Source organism: Solanum verrucosum, unplaced genomic scaffold (assembly GCF_900185275.1).
Source record: "Solanum verrucosum unplaced genomic scaffold, falcon-dt-bn FXZP01000117.1, whole genome shotgun sequence".
Classification (NCBI taxonomy): Eukaryota; Viridiplantae; Streptophyta; class Magnoliopsida; order Solanales; family Solanaceae; genus Solanum; species Solanum verrucosum.
The window spans coordinates 1,658,015-1,676,113 of NW_026020014.1; the positions used below are offsets into that span (position 1 = coordinate 1,658,015).

An 18,099-nucleotide genomic window follows, 5' to 3' on the forward strand; every position below is an offset into this window, starting at 1 on the left:
ATTTCTATCTACCTGTATAAACTAGTAACTTTCATTAGATTATATTCCTTCATGAATAAGAAGCTAAGGAGTCATCATATTCCTTTTCTTATTGATGCTGATATGTTTTTACTTGAGCTGAAGGTCTATTGATAAGGGAATCTCTCTATTTTTACAAAGTAGGGGTAAAATTGTGTACACGTTGTTGTCACTGGGAGTTGATATGCACTTTAGGCAAATGCAGATGTTGAAAGTGTAATATATAGCCTTAGGAAAAGCAACAAACTAGTGATGATGAACACACAACTAATTTCCTGCTTGCAGGGCCGTCTCAACCCTTAGGCCACTAAAGCCATCGCTTGGGGCCCCATATTTTTAGGGGACCCCATTTTATTTTATTTTTACTTATAAATGTTATTTTTTTAAAAAAAAATTATATGTACTTTGAGTGGTATATTTCTACCAAGTAAATTGTATATGAGATGAATATAGAATTTGAATTTCGTAAGAAACAGTTTGATGAAAATATTGATAACGAAATCACAAAGTCTCTTCAACAGATAATAGTTATTCTGATATTAATGGTTTAAATTTATTTTTTGAATTAAAAGTGTTATGAAAAACAATACAAATGAAAGATAATGATCTAACAAAAGTACTCAATCAAATAAAAAGACTTGATTTTTTTTTTTTAAATACATATATTGCTTATAGAATAATATTTAAAGTGTTTGTAACCATTACCTTAGCCCAAAGCAGTTTTTCGAAACTAATATCGATTAAGTCTTACTTAAGATCAACAATGTCTTAAGAGAGATTGAATGAATTGACTATATTATCAATTGAAAATGAATTATTAAAACAGATCAATTCTAAAACAGTAACTAATAACTTCGCATCTAAAAAAGCTAGAACTATAGATTTTAAATAAAAGTATGATGAACAAATTAAAATATTAGGGCCCCTCTCTTAAGTTACGCTTAAGGCCCCCTATCTTATTGAGTCAGCCCTGCCTGCCTGGCATCTATCTCACAATGTTATATACATGATATTATTTAAGCGGTGTCGAATGCCAATAAATTACTCTAATAAGATCATTTTAATAAAAATACATTCAACTAACAACATACTATAAGTGAAATCTAGGGAGAGTGGTGTGTACGCAACATTACTGTTTGCAAGTGATATATTTGCTGAGTTCAAATAAGTACACATGGTTACAAGCGTATTTGATGAGTTCAATTGATATATTTGCTCTCTCATTGTTGTAGCATCGGGGATGTAGCTCAAATGGTAGAGCGCTCGCTTTGCATGCGAGAGGCACGGGGTTCGATCCCCCGCATCTCCATATGGGAATTATTTTTTTTCTCATATTTCTACCAAATGTTGAATTATTATTTTTTCCTCATATTTTAACCTCTTATGAGTGATGCATTATTTCTCTTAAGTTGTCAATTCGAACTATTTCAAGTTAAACTTGGAAAATAAACTAATCTAAAATTATAGTAAGTTGTCAATTCAAAGAAGTTGGCAAGAGTAAAATCTGATCAAAAGAAGTTGATTATTTGAAAATTTCCTTAAGACGTTATGACCAATAATATTTAATTATTTGGAAATAGAGAGTGGTCCAAACACGTAAGTAAGAACGTTACAACTATGATATTTAGTCTTATTTTTCTCTAACAATTGATCATAGATTTTAGATCAAATTTTTAAAATGTATCTTTAAATAATTGTTTGATTATGAAATTTGATCTTCAAATATTTCAATCTCCAAAAAGTTGGCTCGAACTAGCTTTGGGGTTTTTGTAACTTTCACACACAAAACTTTTTAAAAAAATCATGTTCGAACATAACTTCAAACTTCAAAAACTCATAGTTTTAGCTTCAAAATCTTTGATCGAACGAATGCTTACTTATTCTAAAACTTGTACTCTCTATAGTTTGAGCCTTTTATTGAGACATCCTCACTAGTTTCATAAAATAAAATAACAATAACAATAACAACAATACTATACTCAATTTCATAAGTAAAGTTCAAAACGAAAAATGTGTACACAATATCATCATTGTACTGTGTTAATTAACACCTTCATAATTAATACTTCTGAAGTATTAATTATGAAGAGAAAAAAGAAGTAATTATAGTGTCCTGTTAATTATGTGATAATATAAAATATTGGAGTATTAACAAACCTTAAGCCGGCCTAATTGATCTTTACGCCGCCGGTGACGGATTTCCTGTAAAAGTAGTCGGCTTTCCCACCTATACCTAGCCGCCACGTGTCCTACTCCTCGGCACCTTAAGACCGACGCCGTCACGCCATCTCTGTTTTTTTCCGTCCACCGATAAATTGTCCAAAAAATAAAACTTTTACCCAAAACTAAACTCAAATACTAACCAAACAGTCCCTTCCCTCATTATATACCGCCGGTCAACCGAAACCCTAACCTAAAATTCCTTCTTCATCTTCTCTTTCTACAAACTCTCAGATCGGCGTACCGGAATCTGCTATAACGGTTTAAGTTTATGGAGAACGACGAAGAAACTCAGTCCCATCAGTCCGGTGGTTCTGGATCTCCGGAATCGCCGCGATCTAACGGGAGGATAACGGTGACGGTAGCATCAGCGCCTCCTCAGAATACCTTGACTTTGGCTCTACCGATACAGCAATCGAGACCTGCTGGAGCGTCTGGCGGCGGTGGAAGTGGTGGTGGTGGAAGGGAGGATTGTTGGAGTGAAGAGGCTACGGCTGTACTGATCGAGGCTTGGGGTGAGCGGTACATGGAATTGAGTAGAGGTAATTTGAAGCAGAAGCACTGGAAAGATGTTGCTGACATTGTTTGCCGTCGGGAGGATTATAGAAAAACGCCTAAAACTGATATTCAGTGCAAAAATCGAATTGATACTGTAAAGAAGAAATACAAGCTGGAGAAATCTAAGATCGCTGCGGGTCAAGGACCAAGCAAGTGGCCTTTCTTTGATAAGCTCGATATGTTGATAGGTCCGACGGCTAAGATCAATCCTACCGTCGCTGCCGGACCGTCCAATTTGTATTCAGGTAATCAACACGTGCCTATGGGTATTCCTATGGGAGTCAGGTCCCTTCCTCAGCTTCGACAACATCAACAGCTGCAGAAGCAAAAGCAACCGTCCCGGAAAAGGCCTCACATGGATTCAGACACATCGGAATCGGAGTCAGAACCGGACCTTTCACCTGCTTCAACCGACAGTTTTCCTCCGGGCACATTTCAAAAAAAGAGACCAAGGTTTCAGAAGGAAATGCTGAATTCAAGCGCATTAAGGCAGGGAGGAATTGGAATTGGAGAAGCTAGTGGAAAGGAAGGTGGAAACAAAAATTGGGGGAATTCAGTGAGGGAGTTGACACAGGCAATACTAAAATTCGGGGAAGCATATGAACAAACAGAGAGCGCGAAGCTGCAACAAATGGTGGAGATGGAGAAGCAGAGGATGAAATTTGCGAAAGAAATGGAATTGCAGAGAATGCAGTTCTTCATGAATACACAATTGGAAATTTCACAGCTTAAGCACAGGAGAAGTGGAAACAGCAACCATCACAGCAACAACCATGCTGCCGCCACCAGCAACCATAACAACAACAACAGTGATAGCAGTATTTAAGGTCTAATAAAGATCCATGAGGCTCGGTATCTGACAGAGGTTTGTATTTGTAATGCGTCTTCATTTGAAAGCCAAGTTGTAGAATATTATATAGTTCATTAATTCTCAATTGAAAGTTTATTTAACTGAACTAAGCTTTCCATCTTTGCCTTTCCTTTTATACATAGATTGACTTACATTTATTTGAACAACAAAGTGAACACAATAAAATAGTCTTTTAACTTCTACAAACTCCAAATTGTTTATGGAGTTTAAGTTCATTGGCCTCATACAGCAATAACTTCGTTTTGCTCCCCACGATGAGAGCTCCAATTCGAGACTCAATCAAGGGTAACGTGTAAAAGGTGTTCTGCTTTTATACAATGTTCTATCGAGTAATAGGTTTCTGAGTAGCTAAAATTAAGATAGAATGAGCCATCACAACCTGGGGTTGAAGAATGAGCAGCTACTTGTTCAATGAACATAAGTTTGAAACCTTCCAGGATGTCAATAATGTGTTATATTAACAATATTGAAATCACATGAGCAACTCCGGATTTTGTTTTCTCCATGACTTTCTTACCATTGCATTTCGTTTTCTTACTGATTTTGATTTGTTTTGTTTGAGTCGAGGGTTCCCACTTGTGGAATTACACCACACCAATATGTTATTGTTGTTGTAGAAATGGTGTATTTTTTATTTTTTTTTGTAGTTATCTTTGTGTGACTTATGGTTAGCATTAGAAACATAAAGTTTGGACATCAAAGTTGTTTGAAGCAATGTATATGAAATAAAGCTTCTAGAGACAATTTAAATATATTGTTCCGAATTAATATCAGTACTAAGTTAAATACAAATATCAGGAAGAATAAACAAACATTTTGTTATAAATTTTGAACACTTTATTTTAGAACTGCCACCAATCACGTATTGCAACAGATCATAATTAGCTTTAGCCACGAAATGCGGACTAAAACAGTAAATTTTACTCACATGGAAAATATTTTTCTAAAAACGTCAATATCAGTGAAGTGATGAGGAATATTCGGGAAGGAGCTGTGGGTTTGACAGAACTTAATAACTTTCTATCAAAGTCTCAAAGTTCGTTTAATATGTATAAATAAGTAATTTATTTAAAATTTAGTAAACAACAAAAGATTGTAATCGATGAAACTTATAAACTACAAATCCTGGCTCTACCTCGAAAAATAGTCATGAGGAACACTTAATTCTTGTTGTGCCAAAGACTTGAGAAACAAGTTTGTCCATCATGTTCTATGTATACCTTTAACGGTTTTACACATGAGAATGACGCAGAAAAAAAAGAAGCTATCGACCATACTTTTATTTACTATGCACAATTCGATTTTTTTTATAATGACATCATTATCCAAATATTTTAGTTGTTGTAGCTAACAACTGTTATACATCTATATTAACATTTAAAATTTAGGAAACGATGAACTACCATTTTTTTCTTTTAAAAGGAAAAAGAGAAGAAGCAATCGCTAACCTACATTTCAACATTTTATATATGTAAACTTCTTGTTGTTATTTTACTAATCGGGTTGTGAACCGCTAACTATTAAGCTAGCTAATAGATTGGGGGGTAAAACTAAATATTGCTACCCATATAAAAGATGTTCAGATAGTTATTAGAATTAATTAATTTAGAATAAGCTTCATTAGTTGGTGGGTTAAGGTAATGAGATGAACATGAACTTTAATTAATAAAGTCAAAGAAAGAACATTTCCTTTTGCCAGTTATGTCAGAGAACCAGATTCAATTTTGATACTACTACTACTTATCATATCGTTGCACGTTAATATTGAATATTAATGTTTTTTATAAATTAATCTTAATTAAAATATCATTGACAATTACCACCTAAATGTTTTTTCCTTAGATGCAACTAATATTGCATTACTAAATGCTTGTGGATAATATTGGATATTCATTATTAGCAATTTAATTAGTAAATTTCTTTAGATACAACTAGTTGATACTACAATGTAACATATCATTGCACGTTAATATGAATTTTTTTAGTAAATACTTGTTACAAAATTAAGTAGTATATTATTACAGTATATTCCGACAAAAATGATATCCCCATTATCAAAAAAATGAAAATTATCTATCAATTTTATGATTTATATATATATATATATATTTAATTTAATCTAAAAAAATTATTACTGTACAGATTATAATGCTTAGCTTAAATATAAAAAAAGTGACCGCTAACACCGTAAAAGAATAAATATTATTGAATCTTCATAATCACATATCTTATAAATTTCAGATCAAACTTTCTTTTTTATTACCATGCTTTATCTCTCGATTAATTGATAAAACATTTATTACGAGAAAAGTACTACAAAAAGTTGTTCAAGTTTAAATACTTCAATTAATTTGTTACTTTATATGATTAGCTATTTTCTTTATATTTACCCAAATAAATAACATTTTCCACTTAAAAGAGAAAAAAATAGTAGCTAAAATTTAAGAGTACAGTACTAATTAATAATGCATAGTCGAAAACTTTGAAAGAAAAAGGAGCCAAAAAAAAGTAATTTGAAAATTGTTGGTGTTGATTTTCTAAACCTTAAAATAATAATAATAATAGTCATCCATAATTAATGTGGTGCAGTAGATGTTGCTATTCCTTTCCTAATCTGAGGTCTCAAATTCGAGCAATAAGTATGAAAAAGAATTCTTGATAGAGAGTAGTAACCCTCGAGTGATGCCTTTTTCGACATGATTCTGAATTAGTTGAACTCTAACATTGATATCAACACACGGGAAAAAATAATTATAGAGACGGAGACAACAAACAGGTGGCAGTCATTCATTGGTTAATTTGAAAACATCTACCCGCATAATGAAATTTCTCTTTTGTCTTTCATCCTAGTTAAAGATTACTTATTTTGTCCGAAACACAATTTTATTCTCTCTTTCTCTCTCTACTGTATCTACTCTACTTATTCACTCGCTCTCCATTTTTTCTCTGTAACTCTGTATTGTACATACATTTTTTTAATAAATAAATGGAAAAATAAAGAAGATCATTTGAGAAAAGAGTAAAGCAAAATCCATTGTAGGGTTTTCTTTGAAATTGGTGAAAACCCCCAAAACCCATTCTTCAGAAATTAATAAATTTGAAGTATTTTTTTTCTAACTGACATTCAGCTTAAAGAAACTAAAATGTCGGTTTGGGTATGAACCGGATTCCGCCGATCTAGCTCCGTAATTCAAGATCTCCGCCTTCACATTGCATTGGGTGAGTTTTGATTTCTACGATCGTCTCATCATTTTCCCCCAATTCGTAATTGTTAGGGTTTTATGTTCAATGACATTGACTTATAAAGACTTCAATAATTTAGCTTTAAAGATTGGATTTTTTTAGCATTTGGAACTGTGTTTTGCATATAAGTGGATCTCAAGGAAATGTGCTTTTCAGCAATGTACATTATATTGAAATCTGATAAGATCTATCATCTTTTAAAGACCGTGTCTTTGTCCTTTTTTTTGTTAGTATACTACTTCTGATTCTTGAAAGTGGGTTGTGCTCATTGTTGATTGTATTTGTTCGGATTTTGAAGAGGCGGGGAGGTTATATGAAAGAAGCTGAAGGGAACACTGTGTTGTTTTATTGAGGGGAAGGCAAAGATGGAATCGGATTCACTACTTGATTATGCTGTTTTCCAGCTGTCACCGAAGCGCTCTCGGTGAGTGGTGGATATATTTTTAGTTTTGTGTGAAAATGTACAATGAATGCACTAATAGTTATGGTGTTTTTGGATTTGCTTGGGCAGATGCGAATTGTTTGTTTCTCGTGGTGGAAACACGGAGAAACTAGCATCAGGATTGTTGAAGCCTTTTGTGACCCATTTGAAAATTGCAGAAGAGCAAGTTGCATTGGCTGTTCAATCTATTAAGCTTGAAGTTGAAAGGCGCAAAAAGGCTGAATCATGGTTCACGAAAGGAACCCTAGAAAGGTAATGACTTTTGCAGCTTGCTTAAAAAAAGACTTGAGGAAAATGAAGAATGATTTGATTTTGTGTCTTCCTCTGCAGGTTTGTGAGGTTTGTCAGCACGCCAGAAGTTCTGGAGCTTGTCAATACATTAGATGCGGAAATGTCCCAGCTTGAAGCAGCCCGCAAGTTATATTCACAGGTGGCAAACCGTGTCTGGACTCGCTGTAATTTAGAGTTGACCAAAATTACAAGATATTAACGTAATTCGCTTGTTATTTTCTTTATTTCAGGGAGCAGGCGACCAGTTTAATGGGAATGGTAAGTTACCCAATGATCAAATTTGAGCTTTCACATTTTGTCATGTACTTTTACCCACCTTGTAATCCCTCCCCTATTTCCCCTTCCCCTAACCCCATTTTTTTTTAGAACTTAGAAAAACAAGACTGCCTGTGTCGCTGCACAATAACCTCGCATCTCATCTAATTGGTCATCTCCTTAAACATCTGTCCATTCTCTCTTTTTGGCTATTGCTGTTTCCGTCTAGTATCATATCACATAGTTTTCACTAGAAAGCATTTGCAGATACCGAAATCATCTCTAGATTCTATTTTCCATCTTACTGGGGTCTAGGTTAGAGAATAAGCCAAGGTTAGGGTTGTTGGTTGTCGGAGATATGATGGTTTCTGCATGGTGTTTTTGTCTGTTCTTCATGTGGAAGCTTTGCTGCCTGGCCTTGAGATTAGTTGTTTCATCTTATTTTATGTTGCTGTCGTTAAATTTAGGCATGAAAAGTGAAGACTGAATTTATTATGAGTCGTTTTGTTTAAGACCATTGATTCTACTGCCCTAAAGAAAGTGGTGTTTATCTGACAATCTTCTTTGCTTTAATACTTAATCCAGGTAGTGGTGGATCTGGGGTTACCATAACAGCTGATGCGACAAAGTAACTTCCTTACTCTGCTTCTTCATGCATTCAATGCTTTTACCGTTGGTTTTTGCTTTGCCGCTTAGTAAGCATCTTCCTTTCATGTTAACTACTACCTATTTACAGGAAGGAGCTACTGCGAGCAATTGATGTGAGGCTCACTACAGTTCAACAGGATTTATCTACAGCTTGTTCTCGTGCAGCAGCTGCTGGTTTCAATCTGGAGACAGTAGCTGAACTTCAAACTTTTTCAGAACGGTTTGGTGCTCCTAGATTGAAGTAAGATCTTGGTGCTTTGACTTTGTTAATAGATTTTCTCAGCCTCTCCTTCATCCCTCCCTGCATATATCCTAATTATTTGGCTCGTCAAATATCCTAATTATTGTAGTTCAGAGCACACTGCTGTTTGGATTTCTTGTCTCTGCCTATTGTTGCCAGGTGACCATTATATTATATTTAGCGGGTTAACCAAAGAAACGGGAACAAATAGCAAGTGATACCAATATGGTGTTCTTTATCTCGGGGGAAGAATAGATTTAAGTTTTAGTGCTTGGTTTCAGACTTCAGAGTGAGCATATATTTTCTAAGTTAAACAGGACTGATTGGTTGATTTAGTAAAATGGAGAATTGCATACCTCTCTGGCCAGGATAGTAGTCTATTAATTAGATTTTTATTACTAAGTAGTTAAATTCTCAGCATCTAGATAAATCCGGGGCAAAACCTGGGAGAAGCTGGAAAGGATCAGGGAAGCAAACATTGTTTCAAGAAACTCCAACTGATCTATATCTCTGAGGTCCAGCAAAAAGCACACTGGAAACACTTAAGAGACCTTAATCAACATATCAAAGATAAAAGACTCGTGTTTAATTATGACCGCTAGAATAAGTTTGAGGAAATACAATGAAATTAAGAAACATGAGATCTGTCCCATTTTTGGCCTAGCTGGCAGATTAGGCAGGGAATTTTATTCAAGGTCATATAGCTCTTTGTATTCTACTGTCATTGACTCTAGTATAATTTGTTCCAGACTTTGAAGTATGATATTGATGCTAGATATATACAATCTAGAGTTCACTGCTGAGACCTAAAGAAATGTACTCCCTCTGCTTCAGTTTGTTTGTCTGGTTTTGACTTGGCACAACGTTTATAAAGTAAAGAACATCTTTGAATCTCGTGTTCTTAAACTAAACATGTGTAGAATGTATCCAAATGCACTTAAATCTTGTGGTCTTGACTTTCCGATGCCATGTGGATAATTAGAATTAAAGAATTGCCAAAAAAAAAAAAGACTTTTTTTTGAAACAGACTAAAATAGAAAGTAACACTAATAAATTAAAACAGTGGGAGTAATATTTTTCAGCTACTTTGTAGCACTTTTGTGTCAAGTCCTTTGGTTGAATCAATTGATTACACTAAAACTAGTGAAAGCTGAACTCGGTTTTTATTCCTGACTGTTTAATTTATCATTAGGCAGCCTCAGTGGCGTACGCAGGAAATTTTCGTCAGCGGTGTCACCTTTTAAAATGAGAAACAATATATATATATATATATACACATATACATACACACACTAAAGTGAGAAAGAAGGAGAAAAAACATAAAATTTGTATAAAAAAAGAAATAATTAGTACTAAAAAGTGAGAAAGAAGGAGAAAAAACATAAAATTTGTATAAAAAAGAAATAATTAGTACTAAAAAGTGAGAAAGAAGGCACAAACGGATTTCTCGGTTATCAAAAAAAAAAAAAAAGTGAGAAAGAAGTTAGAAAACATAAAATTTGTGTTAAAAAAACGAAGTTGCACAGGTTTGAACACGCGACATAGTCTCTAAGATTTGAAAGGCTTACCAATTGAGCTACGCATACATTATGTTTAAGGAGTGTCACTCGCACTATATATCTCTTTTATATGCTTTTCCCATTTAATCGTGTATACATATTTAGTAAATTTTCCTGAGTAAGCAGTGTCACATGACACCCCATAAGCCTTCTTAAATCCGCCCCTGGTCAGTCTATGAAGTACTACTTTCAGAACACTAAAAATGGTGTCACAAAAAGGTGGAGGATGAAAAGTAAACATGTATGCTCTTTTCTTCCTTGTCAAAATAACTGGAGATCGAAAATGATGGAGAAAAGCCGAGCTTACCTTTTTCAAAAAAAGAAAAAGAAAAGAAAAGCCGAGCTTACCAATTTTCGTAACCGAGAAATCTCCGAGAGCCAGCAATGCAAAGTTCGAAACTTGGTGAATAATGAGCCTGTCCCTCAATCCTTTTCTTCTTAATACCATGGTTTTGTTTGCGACAAGATTGTAATCGTGATGTGCACTTAATCCACACATCACATGCTCCCACTAGATCAAAGCCTTGTTTTTTTTTCCCGCTTTGTCTTGGGGGTTATGGATGGAAATACCTCTAATTTTTATTTTTAAGAAAGGTAACAATTTTGACTTACATAGATTTTTCTCACAATTAAATGAGGTATCAATTAATATGGGCGTATATAATTTTATCTGTATTATACTTTTGGGAGATTTCATAAAAAAAAGAAAAAAATTGCATTGACGATTGATATGATTCTCTTGTTTTTTTCAGCGAGGCCTGCAACAAATTTTTAACCTTAAAGGAGAGGCGGCCAGAATTGATCAGCTTACGTAAAGTATCTGCAAGAGATGATGGAGCCGTACGATGTTCTTATGGATCAGACATGTCAATTGACGAGGACCCCACTACTCCCGACCAACGACTTACTGGGTCCCACTCTGCCGGCTTTGAAAAATCCTCAACGTGTCAGCTACCACAACCCCATGAGTCCAGTGTGGAACCAGATGAAAAGGACTCCATTGTTGAAAACGAAAAGGAGAAAGAGGAGGAGACAGAGAAATCCGCGAAATTGAAAAGGCGGCTGAGTGTACAAGAGCGTATTAGCATGTTTGAGAATAAACAGAAGGAGAATTCCGGGGGCAGCGGCAAGGCTGCTGTAGCGAAAACCCCCGAGCTGCGTAGGTTGTCATCTGATGTCTCTGTTCCGCCTGTGTTGAGGAGATGGAGTGGTGCTAGTGACATGAGTATTGATTTGGGTGGTGATAGGAAGGATACGGAGAGCTCTGTATGCACACCATCTTCTGCCTCGGATGTACGTGGTGAAAGCAGATTGGATGACCATACTAGGAATGTCCAAGATTCTCCCAGGACCAGGCCAAACTCAAATTCGGGCATTGTTGATGTTGATCAGGGCCATGGGAAGACCAGGTCAAGCTCACATATAAGTGGAGGTGAGGATAAGAATGTGAAAAATCAACCAGATATTGGAGGGCCATTCTCCTCTTTCAATATGGGTAAAAGTGCTGATTTTGGTTTGACTACTAACACAGACTTCAAGGGTTCTCAAGGTGTTAAGGAGCTTGAGAAGAGCGTTAGTCGTCAGATTTTTGGCCTGAAGGACCAGGGTAATCTACCAGAGAAATCTGGAGCTGGGCAGACCGAGATTTTGTATCAGAAGGAGGATACTGAATCAATTGATCATTTGGTTTCTAAGCGGGATAAAGCTCCTCCAAGAACTGCAGGGGTCTCTGCACAGTTGGATAGTGGTTCTACAGCAAGAGTTACAGAAACTTCTGCTGCTAAAGTCCTCGAAAATAATTCACTGAATCTGCAGCCAAGATGGCAAACACTTTCTGAAACTGAGCAAGTTGAAAAGGATGAGCTGTCTCCTTCCGAGAAATTAGTTAGTGCTTCTCAATCAAAGGTCAAAGAGCTTGGACATGAACCAATGAAATTTAAGAAACAAGGTGGTGCAGCTGAACTGATCAAGAAGACTCAAGATAGGGGGTATGAGATCAGGTCTGGAACTAGCAAAACACCACTCTCGAGTAAAGTGGTTTTGGAGGCTGAGGAGGGACTTGACTCATTTTCGACACCCCCTATTGAGCAAGCTCAGAGGGCACGGCAGCCCAAAGCAAACCAGGAAATGAATGATGACTTGAAAATGAAAGCTAATGAGCTAGAGAAGCTTTTTGCTGAACACAAATTACGTGCTCCTGGTGATAAATCTAATTCTACCAAGAGAAGCAGGCCAGGTGACGTGCAAAGCCGTCCAGCTGCCGGTTCTTCATCCTACAGGAAATCTGTGGTAGATAATAACAATGTTAGAACTTCTGAGTACTTGTTTAATGAACCTGCCTCAAGTTCCAAGGATGTTCTAAATAGGAATTTCTCTGAACTAAGTTTTTCGGAGGGTTCTCGGGGAAAATCGTATGAGAGGTATATGCAGAAAAGGGATAGAAAACTCAGGGAAGATTGGAATTCTAAGGGGGAAGAGAAGGAAGCCAAACAGAGGGCTATGGAGAATAGCTTTGAGAGGAGTAGAGCTGAGATGAAGGCTAAGTTTGCTGGATCTGCTGATAAAGACAGTATGGTTTCTAGTTCCCATCGGCGGGCTGAGAGACTCAGATCATATAATTCGAGGTCTATTCTAAGGAGAGACCAGGTATAGTTCTTTCTCTATTCTATAATACAAATAGCAATACCACCTATGCATATGTAAGATAGCTGTTTCTATTACATGCTCTTTTTGTTGGTTTGGTTCTCTTGAGTTACATGTGCTTGACCCTGAAACAATTTGTTTTGGCAGCAACAATTAGTTTTTGAGCAAAGTGATAACGATGAAGATATGCCTGAATTATCAAAGCAGAAAAAATATGGTGAAGACAGGTCTTTCGATGAAACATCCTTCGGGGATGATGTTCGTAAAAGCACTCGGGGTAAGAAGCCTTTACCTGTCAAAGGTTTGTCTTCATCCACACCTCGCACCACAGTAGCACCTGTTCCAAGGTCTTCTGGGAAAGCTTCTAATAATACATCAGGTAAGCGGAGAATTCAATCTGAAAATCCTCTGGCACAGTCTGTCCCAAACTTCTCTGACATGAGAAAGGAGAACACCAAGCCTTCTTCCACAGCTGGTAAGACAACTCGTTCACAATCTAGAAATTACGCCCGTAGCAAAAGCACAAGTGAAGAGGTACCCCTTATCAAAGAGGACAAATCACGAAAACCACAATCCTTGAGAAAAAGCTCCGCCAATATTGTGGAATTTAGGGAGACATCCACTTTCGATTCTGATGGTGTTGTTCTGACACCTCTCAAGTGTGACAAGGATGAGATGGAGCGGAGTATTGATAAATTTTCAAAGAGTTCTGGTTCAAAGACCTTACTAAAGAAGGGTAAGAATACTGACTTCAGCTCTAGAGGTGGTCTGACTAAGACAAGGGCTTCTGCTGTATCTAAGATTGTGGATGACAATGATGATATGGTATTTGAGCCCGAAGACTCCGAAGGCATGGGCCCTGATGAAGAAGAGGAAGAATTTGAGAACATGACGGTTGAAATTCATGAAAACTTTGATAACGGGGAACCAAGACTGAGCCATGATTCAGAGAAGTTGGAAAACTCTGGATCAGAGAATGGTGTTCTGAGATCATTTTCTCAAGTGAACTCTGCTTCAGAAGCTGTATTGCCTTCTATGGCCTCTAACAAGTTGTTATCTGGTGGACTTGTGCAAGATTCACCGGGAGAAAGTCCCGTCTCATGGAATACACATGCTCATCACCCTTTTTCTTATCCTCATGAGATGTCTGATGTTGATGCATCCGTGGACTCTCCTGTGGGAAGTCCTGCGTCCTGGAATTCACATTCTCTAAGTCAAACAGATAGTGATGCAGCTAGAATGAGAAAGAAATGGGGAATGGCTCAGAAACCTATGCTCGTGGCAAATTCTTCTAATAATCAATCACGCAAAGATATGGCCAGAGGATTTAAACGGTTTCTGAAATTTGGGAGGAAAAATCGCGGCACAGATAATTTGGTTGACTGGATTTCTGCTACCACTTCTGAAGGAGATGATGATACAGAAGATGGACGTGACCCTTCTAATCGATCTTCAGATGATTTAAGAAAGTCAAGAATGGGCTTCTCTCAGGAACATCCATCTGATGATAGCTTTTATGAGAATGAGTTTTTCAGTGAACAAGGTGAATAATGTGTTTCACTCCCTAAATAAACTATACTTGTTTCAATATGGCTGATATTCAAGAACAATTTTTGATATTCAATTCTGTTTCTTGAGTTTGCAATTCTTATTTTTTTTAATCATTTTGTACATTAATATCCAGAAAACTTAACTGCTAGCACATGATAGTCGTACAGATCATTGTGCTGTTTTGTCTATCCAGGGAAGATCCAGGGAGGATAACAAAATTTATTTACATAAAAAAGAAAGAATTGGAAATGCTGTTACCTTTCCCAAAAGAAGAAGAAGAAGAAGAAGAAAGAATTAGAAATGTTGGGAAGCAGTGGAGACCCACAATTCTAGCTTTTTATCTGTTATTGCCGGTAGTTTTGCAAATGGTCTTTGTGTAGAGAAAGAAGCATAGTAAAAGGAATGTAGCAATGATGTTTGAAGCTAAGTTCATACCTTAAACTTGGATAACTGGAAATGAGATTGTTTGGGAATTGTTCAGCTGGTGCTCTTGCTTGTCACTTTGCTTCTGATTCCATCTTGTTTTGTTTGTTGTTCTTCAGTCTTTCAACTTCAGTATAGAGCTTTTTCAAGTCTCTAACCCAATGCTTCTCTTCTGGCAGTTCAAGCCTTGCGCAGTTCAATTCCAGCACCTCCAGCTAACTTCAAATTGCATGAAGATCAATTATCAGGGAGCTCAATAAAAGGTGACCAGCTAGTTTAAGAAGTTAGCCTGTCCTGTCTTATTGCTTGTGTTATGTTTTATGTTTTGTTGCATAATGCAATGTCATCATGTGAAGAAGTTATCTTGCTTGGCTGCAAGTAGAAAAGTTAAAGGTAAGAAAATTTAGTAAGCCTCTTGTATTGACCTATTTGCAAGTTAGCTGCATAAAATCATAATCATAAAATGTCTTTTCCAGTTTAGGCATTAGGTCACTATCACTTTCACATTGTTCACTAGTTCAATAAAAGATTTCAATTGGTTTATCAATCTAGGCAACACAAAACATTAAAGACTAAAGATGAAACAAACAAAAAAAACTGACTTAATAACACAAGAACTCCATAACCTTTTTTTGTGGTCTAAAACCTCAAAAATGGACCGACTGAAGACTAACAACAATTCACTTAATAATAAAGACAAGAATACATTATCAAAAAAAAAAAAAAGACAAGAATAAACCATATTAAAAGACTTGATAGCTGGTAAAGTTTACTCCAAACACAACTCAATTATATAATGATTATGAGTTCAAGAACTCTCCTCCCCCTTATGGCTCAGAGGCAACACCACCTTCTCTTCTTTCCTTTTTAACTTTGTCCAACTGTTGCCACCTACTGCTCCAACATGTGTTTATCTGACTGTATTTATGAGACAGGGTGCATGATCTTATACCTTAGTATTTGATCTTTTTTTTCTCATCCAATACTTGTGCTTCTTTACGATGATCTTCAAATGCCCCAAAGACATTTGATTTGCCCACATCAACTTGATCACGTTGGCTATTGTCTAGTTTCAATTCAAGAAATTTGTCAGTTACTTTTTCTTTACTTGTGGAGGCATAGTAATATGCTTTTCCACTTGGTGAAAAGAGCATAACATAACATCAACACCTGCTCCTGTCCGAGTTGAAAACTCATTTGCTTTCTTGAACAAACCTTTTTTCCTTTTTGAGAAAGTAACAAGGCGTGCTTCCTTAGACTCACTCAACTTAATTTCAATCTTTTGCCTACCCTTCCCGGTCCTCTTATCCATTGCAAAAACAAATAATTAAAGAAGAAAATAAGGTGTTTTGGCTGAATAAGCCTGAGCAATTTTGAGAGGAATGCTTGTGTAATTTATAGTAGGTGTGCGTGTCTATCTGTCACGTATATTGTTACATTTGTTTAGTGTTTTCATATTATGTGAATCTATTTCGAGATAAAGAATTTCTTATTTATTCCATTGCAATTGCAAAGTAATAATGTTGAATTGAATCTAAAGATAAATGAAAAATAAATTGTCACGTTTATTTAATGTTTTCATATTAGGAGTTATTTGTCATGTGTATTGTCATGTTTATTTAGTGCTTTCATATTATGCGAATCTATTAAGACATTACCAGGATCTCGACAAAAGATGTCTTCAGTATGCGCTCTTGACTTTTATCTGTTCCTAATTATTTTACAGCTCCAAGATCATTCTTCTCCTTGTCGACATTCAGAAGCAAGGGAAGTGACTCAAAGCCAAAGTGACTATCCAAAGCAATAGATAGCTCTTTCAAAGTATAAAGTTCCACTAATTCTTGGAATTGCCTTGATTGCACACGGAACTTCAGACTATATTTCGAAGCAAGAGGTCAAGGTAGATGGCGCTACTATCATCTAAATATGTTGTATACTTGTACTTAGTAATCACGGGGCTTCTGAAGCCGTGCTTGTGCTTTTAGCTGTTTCTAGTAGTTGTCCCAGAATATATGTTGTATATTGTCTTGAGAGGACAATAGCGGAATATTAATGTGATTTTGGTAGTCATAGCATTCTTATGTTATTTACTCTTGATTTTTTTGGTAAATATCAGAAATTAAATTTTGTTCTATCAAGTATCGATAATTTAGAAGGTTGAGACTATTTAATTATTCACGTCCCAGAATATATGTAATTATTCACAATACGGCTAGCCTCTCTGCATCTTCTACAATGCCAGACACTAAATTATGTTTGCTTACATACTAAGAACAACATGCTGTTGACATAGAAACTGAGGGAACATTGTAAAATTATAATTGTCTTCATGCTAAAGCTTTATATCATAGTCCAAATATGTATTTGTCTTCATTACTGGCAGTCAGTTTCAGTGACTTTCTTGAATCCTTGTTGTATAAATTAATAAGACCTAAAATCATCGCTTTGGATTATTGAAGGGTGTTTTTGAATTATTTTAACATTTTTCTTGTGATCTGATAATTTCTATGTACAGTACAATTTAGTCAGCGAGGCAACAATTACGCGTCTAATTTTGAAAGAAAATATATCATTTTTATATACTTACATTTAGATCATATTTCTTGTGAGCAATTTTGTTGTCGGAATGCAATTTGTTTTATTGTTTGATTGACTTCTCGAGGGGACCTTTGAGGTTGTTGTCCCGTCTCAAAATTCAGAACTCCCAAACTTCAAATCTTATCTCTGCCTTTGAGGGGCCCATGATGCATATGAACAAGAGTGGTTAGTTTAACACGTATACAAGTAAAAAATTACTTGAATTAATTTCAGGTTTCGCCACTGCGACTTCACCAACTGTGTTCTATAAACATCTGCCGATTGTCAAGAGCACAATTCATTCTGTTGCCGGCTGGTCAGGATATACTATAAACTAAAAGCCGGCCTACCAAATGTCACTAAATAAAACTAAATTTGCTAGCTATATAACATCTTTTCCTTTTTCTTCTCTATATAGATTATGAGAGCAGTCAACAGTCATAAACTTTATTATATAAAAATGATGATTGGTCAATCATAATATTGTCTTGAGTCACTTAAGTTTACAAAAAGTTGACAAACACAAAGGCATTAACCAGTTACTATTAATCTTGGAGAA

The 18,099-nt window shown here is 35.8% G+C and overlaps 2 protein-coding genes and 1 non-coding gene across 4 annotated transcripts; all 3 read left to right on the forward strand.

Annotated features, from left to right (window-relative positions):
* Positions 1 to 1,254: 1,254 nt before the first annotated feature.
* Positions 1,255 to 1,327, forward strand: TRNAA-UGC (transfer RNA alanine (anticodon UGC)). The gene has a single exon. It is a non-coding gene; the product is annotated as a tRNA-Ala (tRNA).
* An 809-nt stretch (positions 1,328 to 2,136) lies between these two features.
* Positions 2,137 to 3,677, forward strand: LOC125820799 (trihelix transcription factor ASIL2). Its single transcript, XM_049500237.1, has one exon. The coding sequence runs from the start codon at positions 2,510 to 2,512 to the stop codon at positions 3,620 to 3,622; it is 1,113 nt and encodes a 370-aa protein (XP_049356194.1). The 5' UTR covers positions 2,137 to 2,509; the 3' UTR covers positions 3,623 to 3,677.
* Positions 3,678 to 6,601: 2,924 nt separating this feature from the next.
* On the forward strand, positions 6,602 to 17,095 carry LOC125820796 (uncharacterized). 2 transcript variants are annotated; one of them, XM_049500234.1, is made up of 12 exons: positions 6,602 to 6,886; positions 7,209 to 7,334; positions 7,422 to 7,604; positions 7,683 to 7,782; positions 7,874 to 7,901; positions 8,484 to 8,526; positions 8,635 to 8,787; positions 11,099 to 12,650; positions 12,699 to 12,992; positions 13,137 to 14,532; positions 15,143 to 15,226; positions 16,690 to 17,095. In XM_049500234.1, exons 2-12 carry the CDS (start codon positions 7,276 to 7,278, stop codon positions 16,752 to 16,754), a joined length of 3,957 nt encoding a protein of 1,318 aa, XP_049356191.1. In that variant the 5' UTR covers positions 6,602 to 6,886; positions 7,209 to 7,275; the 3' UTR covers positions 16,755 to 17,095. The 2 variants fall into 2 exon arrangements, with proteins under 2 accessions (XP_049356191.1, XP_049356190.1); XM_049500233.1 differs by having other exon boundaries at positions 11,099 to 12,992.
* Positions 17,096 to 18,099: the final 1,004 nt, after the last annotated feature.

Excerpts from the sequence above, each read along its gene's own strand:
- LOC125820799 (XM_049500237.1), top strand. The coding sequence starts at position 2,510 with ATGGAGAACGACGAAGAAACTCAGTCCCATCAGTCCGGTGGTTCTGGA.
- LOC125820796 (XM_049500233.1), top strand. The coding sequence starts at position 7,276 with ATGGAATCGGATTCACTACTTGATTATGCTGTTTTCCAGCTGTCACCG. Across the intron at positions 8,788-11,098 it reads TTTGGTGCTCCTAGATTGAA|CGAGGCCTGCAACAAATTTT; the intron begins GTAAGATCTTGG and ends TGTTTTTTTCAG. Across the intron at positions 14,533-15,142 it reads TGAGTTTTTCAGTGAACAAG|TTCAAGCCTTGCGCAGTTCA; the intron begins GTGAATAATGTG and ends CTCTTCTGGCAG.